Below are 6,000 nucleotides of genomic sequence, written 5' to 3' on the forward strand. Positions count from 1 at the left end.
GAACATGGAGATACCCCACCTGAACACTTACTGGTCTAGGAGAACATGGAGATACCCCACCTTAACACTGACTGGTCTAGGAGAACATGGAGATACCCCACCTGAACACTGACTGGTCTGGAGAGAACATGGAGATACCCCACCTGAACACTGACTGGTCTAGGAGAACAGATGAAGACAGTGGGGAGGAGTTTGATGATGAGGAGTTTGATGATGTGGATTCAGAGTTCTGAACACGGTAGCCACTTTCTGAGTGAGAAGTTTCAGGAAGACGTACACTCCAAAACAAGTAATTATCTACTACTATGTTGCAATTTCGAAACTCTTGAATATCATCAATGGATTCAGCATCCCGAATAACCCCCAAAACCACTCCAACATTGTTGAAATTGATCAAGTAGTTTCCGAGATTTGTCCATTTAGGTGATTATGCTAATTATGCAAATAAACAAATTTGCCCAACAACTTAGCATCCGGCAGTTTCTATGTGCAAGTGCTGGTGACCCATACTATCCATATCTATCATAAAAGATTGGTGGTTCCAAAATGTCCGGGTTCATTGTGTTGGCAAATAATAGTATACAACTATAGGGACACTGTGTCAGGAGGAATAACGGGCTGGTGTCTTTCTGTTGTTTCAGCAGCACTGACTCGGTTTCTTTCATATCGTCAGAATAATTGTGTACCTGTGGTGCGCTTCGCGACGATATTTCTTCATCGCCACACCGTCCATGTTGTTGACCGGGAGGTCGGCATAGTTCTGCAGCCTGTCGCTCCACGACGTCGTCATTTCAAACTGTTGAAACCGTTTCTGATCAGAAAAAGAAGTATCGATGCCGACGGAGCTGCCGTTAAAAAGTGATCACATTTATTTTCAATACCTGCTTAAAACCATAAAACTTGTTTAAAAAAAAAATAACATAAAACTGAGAACATTTAGGGGTATTTATTTAGATAAATTGGGTGATTTGTGGTTGGAATAAAGTGTTTGGTTTAAATAGCATCAAATTGTAGTCCGATTGTTTACTGCATTGTTAACACTTTCAATGCCAACAACGCGATATGTCGTTTGTTCATGCCGACCGTTCATTGCCAACGACGCGATATGTCGTTTGTTTTTTTATTGGCGATTTGAATTCATATTTCATCAATCAATCTAGTCTCACGTTAGTGCTGCAAACTCTCTCTGAGCTCCATTGGGAAAATACTAGGGCTGCACGATTTAGGGCTGACCTTCAAAGCTTTTTTTGGCTTCGGGGCCGAGCTTCGATTTTAATTCGAAGCTTCGGGGGAAAAAAATATATATATATATATATATTTTTTTTTATAATATCTTTTTTTTTATGTTGTGGGACTTGTACAGCACTTTGGTAAACTTTGTTGTTTTTAAATGTGCTCTATAAATAAAGTGGATTGGATTAATTAATTAAGTAGCCCCTTTCGTGACTGTGACGCAGCCAACAAGGTTTCACTCGGCTGTGTGATTTAATTCAAGGTGGATCGCTGTTGTCGTTTGAACAACTTCAGATTTCATGGGAACTACCAATCCCCCAAATCAAGAATTTTTAAGATGAATGAAGTAAGATTTTGATTATTTGAAATATGGCCTGTGTAGACTAAACTATGCACAAAATTATGTCAGTCTACAAGGTCCGGATTCTACATGGTCCGGCAATGTAGACCTTGTAGACTCCACTACAGACCAATTATCAGTGAATGTTCATGCATTTTTAAGAAGGGCTACTTCCACAAAAAAACAAAGAACTCACCAAAACATCTCAGTAGCACCTTATCTAAATGTTCTATTTCATATATGGAGATTCATATTTATTTATGTATTGCATGCATTTCTACATTTTATTTCCTATTTTGTTTATTCATCCCAGTATCTTTCTTTCTCATGTGTGGAATTCTACAAGGCATGTAGGTGTATATGTGTTTGAGGATGATATCCTTCAAACAGGCAATAGTGATGATATAATTTGGGCAGTGCTGAGCTGGGTTACTTTCCTCCAGTGTATTTGTCCCCCGGCCCCACCCAATGGCCCCATGCGCGCGCACACACACAAATAGAAGTTAAAAAAATTTTAAAAAAAATTTATATATTTTTTTATTTAATATTTTTAAACTTCGATTTTTTTTTATGTTCAAAGCTTGTGCCATCGAACGAAGCTTCGAAGTATTTAAGACAGCCCTAGCACGATTAATAGATTTTAAATCAAAATCGCGATTTGGAATGATGCAATTATCAAATCGCAAAAAAAAGAAAATCGCATTTTTTTTTTTTTTTGCTTTTTGTTTTATTTAACCAGGAAGTCCCATTGAGATACAAGATCGGTTTGGGAGAGGGAGGTAAGGGGTTTTAGATTGTGTGTTGTGAAGTTTAGACTTCAGAGAGGGAGAGTAAAGTACAGAAAAAAAGGTACCGTTGGGTACCGGTATCGATTCCCAGGTAAAAAGAAAAAATTTCAGGCTCGGTGTCCTGAAAAGACCCACCGCGTAGGCAAGCCGCATTTTACAATAAACCTCTGTGGGGCTGTTAAAAAATATATATATTATAATCGCAAATTTAATCGCAATCGCAATATCTGTCAGAAAAATCGCAATTACATTATTTCCCAAAATCGTGCAGCCCTAGAAAATACCACCCCTATCATCTCCCTGTGGTACTGCACCCCTTTGGAATGGATTGCATGAAAACACATGGGGGGGGGAAATCCAGCTTCCTCATTTTACTTCTCGGGCAAGCCACCCGAGAGGATCCAAGTCATTTCCGAGCCCCAAAACAGCGTGGAATATATATTTCCAGTACCCAGCATTGGATCAATAAACGCGATCGATATTTGGAATGGCGATCAGGAATTGGAATAATCTTTTTGGAGAACATCTGATCTGAGGTAAGGAATCTATTTTACCAGTCTTAAGCTATGTGTCCACTAATAGCGTTTTTTACGAGGTGGACCGCTTTGAAAAAAGAAGAAAAAAAAGTTCCAAGCGTTTTTCTGGGTCTCCCCAGAGCTTGCGCCAGCCGCGGCTCCGCCCCTTCCTCGATGAGTTACCTTGATGAGCGCGCTGCTTTTCCAAAAGTTGAACTACTTTCAACTTTATGAGCTGGGAGCGCTCCGCCAAAAACGCTGCTGTCGAGAGCTCATAAAACGAGAGGCGCGGCTCTGGGAAGAGGAGCGCGCCTGTCACGCCTGTAGCATAGAAATGAATGACAGAAAGGAGCTGACAACTCATAAAACGTTCCCTATGGACACAAGCCCTTATGATAATCAGAGCTTTTTTCACAGAGATATCAGTGGGTGCCCTATGTGTGTGTGTGTGTGTGTGTGTGATCAGGAAATAAGAGATTTGATTTTTCAGCTCGCTTCTCTAGCGTGCATAAGTACACATATACTATCGATAATCTAGAGTTTATTTGAAAACGATTCATAAATAGGCAGAAAAATTACAGTTCTTTGTGTATTCCAGAATATTCCAGTAAAGGGCGTTTATCACATAATCTTTATATTTTCCTGAAACTTAAAAAAAAAGTTTTTCAAAATGGTATAAAACGGAAATTAACCGATTAAAAAACAATCAGTTTCGACAATGTTGACTGAAAACAAGTCATTGATAAGCGACGGCCAGATTAGACACATAGCCATAATTTAAGACATAGTTTATGCATTTGCAAACATGAGAGCTCGATCATTGAAGTGGGTGGTGGCAAGGAAGCACTAAAGCTCGCACTGATCTCCGGCATTGAAAGTGTTAAGAGAAGACATGACCATTCAGTCGGACTGTGGTAAATAAAGAACTGGAGATATTTTGTTTCTAGACAACTGTGGCTTTACAAATACGTCTACCGATGATAAGAGTGTATCATCGAATACCAGATGATGAGGCAACGTCCTGACCAAAACAATGTCAGAAAGGACACGGTAGCACCATGTACTGTAGGAAGACTGAATTAATTATAGTATGTTACTTTTAGCTGCAGGGATTGACTGCAGTTTCCATCTGTGAAAATCAAACAAAACAATATCGATATGGAACTGACTACTTTGCTGATGAGCTACTAGTTAGCAACGATTTGACAACAGCAGCTAGTGCCAGACAGTGGTAACAGCTGCCCCTCCAGGCTAAGCTAACTTAGCTGGTTAGCCAAATAGTGCATCAAACTTAAGCAAACGTCATGACTCATGAGCCAGAGCCTCGCATAATAACACGCACAATTAAAGCGAGCTATAAATGGAAGCAAGCGCTCTACTCTCGTGTAAAATGTGTTTTAGGAAATGCATTTGAAAAGGAAATGACCTATTTATTTACTGAGGGCAAAAACACTCACCCTTCTTTATATTTTGTAAAATCCCAGTGATTGTTTACTTTACTGGGCATGCGCAAAGCCATCTAAACCTGTTGCAGCTAGAAATGCATTGCATAGAACGGACAGTGCAGGCTTTTTGTATGGCATTATTCTCACCTGAACACATACGTATTTTCAAAAAGAGAATTTAGACGACAACAATGACATTACAAATATATTAGAATAGCAGTGCGTAACTAGTGATCATGTAACAATTTGATTATGGTGATTTGGTGGATTTGGTTAGGTTAGGGGATCACTTGTGAATGCATTGCAGACATATGTATTTGGTCAGTGTTTACAATTAATTAGGTTACCTTGATGACAGCCAAATTACCTAGACATTCATTTTCATCTAAGGTTGTCGTTTTCTTTTATTTTTTAAACCAAAATAAAGCTTTTATGGCAGACAATATCCTGGCTTACTGACGGAATCAAATCGGATAAAAATACCATACATGAAAAGTGTTAGACATATTTGGGTGAGTTATAGATTCTAGTGTAGGGTATGGCAGCCACATCCTTCATCTAGGGGTTCCCAAACTTTTCAGGCCGGGGCCCAGAAAATAAGGCGTCAGAGAGCCGCGGCCCAATGCACATCGTCTGGCTTTTTTTTCTTTTTTCTTTGCCAGGCGACCGATTTTTTAAGCCAAATATCACTTCAATCCTATTAAGTTAGTTCAAGTTAGTTATTCATTTATATGTGCTATTTATGAGAGGGCTAACTTGTTGCAAAATAATAATGATAATAATAATAATAGCCTCATCAAAATACTATTGTTGCTTCGGTTGTTTTCAGCGTTTTATGTGCATAATCTGTTATTTAGTTTGAAATGTTCGTTGAAATAAGTAGATTTTTCGTTTTTGTTTATTTATTAAGTTAATATAAAACCATATAGTCACATTTTAGAATACAATAGAATATAATTTTAGAATACAACTAGAAACACTGTCCTGGCCTGCTTCTAAGTTCAGTGGCCTGACAAAAAAAATTAAAATTAAAAAAATTAAAAATTAAAAATTAAAAAAATATATTTTTTTTTTATTTTTTTTTATTTTATTTTTTTAAATCATCTCGCGGCCCACCCGTGGCTGCTTGCGGCCCACATTTGGGTCGCGACCCCGACTTTGGGAACCACTAGACTAGAGTTTGCACAACAGCTTCCTCTTGCAGCTGCCTTGGCCAGTTCTCTTCCACGGGTCACAGTACATTCACAACAACATCATTTTAAAAATACCCTTTCCAAAGGTTTCATAGGAATTACCATTATTCAAAAGATTATGTTCAGTATTTTACTAGTGTAACCAAATAACTATAAGAAGCCAGAAATAAACCAGAGAGGAAATATCTTGCGTTCTGGATATTGACAATGTACTGTTATTTATGTTGATTATGATTCAGTATAGCTACAGCTGCAGCCATATCACATGATCTGAGAAGCATTCAAATATAGGAGTATACACTCTGTACCATTCAGCTCTATGAGGTACAAATTACATAACTGTATATTTTATGGATACTAGCATACTTTAAAGAAGCAGACATTGTACAAATATGTACCTTGTTTTTACTGAAAGGTTCAAATATGTCTCACATAATTTCATTTTATTTATTTGTAGAAATTGTACAGTGGCCTTCACAAGGTTGT

The 6,000-nt window shown here is 38.1% G+C and overlaps 1 protein-coding gene across 1 annotated transcript in view; it reads right to left on the reverse strand.

The window, feature by feature from the left end:
• The window catches only part of nt5c2a (5'-nucleotidase, cytosolic IIa), a 45,785-nt gene extending 41,404 nt beyond the window's left edge, over positions 1-4,381 (reverse strand). The window contains exons 1-2 of the mRNA XM_084321653.1: positions 4,334-4,381; positions 687-811 (exon numbers count right to left, since the gene is read on the reverse strand). Coding sequence (XP_084177779.1) covers positions 687-790 — 104 coding nt within the window. The 5' untranslated portion in view covers positions 791-811; positions 4,334-4,381. The remainder of the gene's footprint in view (positions 1-686; positions 812-4,333) is intronic.
• Positions 4,382-6,000: the final 1,619 nt, after the last annotated feature.

Source organism: Notolepis coatsorum (assembly GCF_963971535.1).
Source record: "Notolepis coatsorum genome assembly, chromosome: 9".
NCBI classification, from domain to species: domain Eukaryota; kingdom Metazoa; phylum Chordata; class Actinopteri; order Aulopiformes; family Paralepididae; genus Notolepis; species Notolepis coatsorum.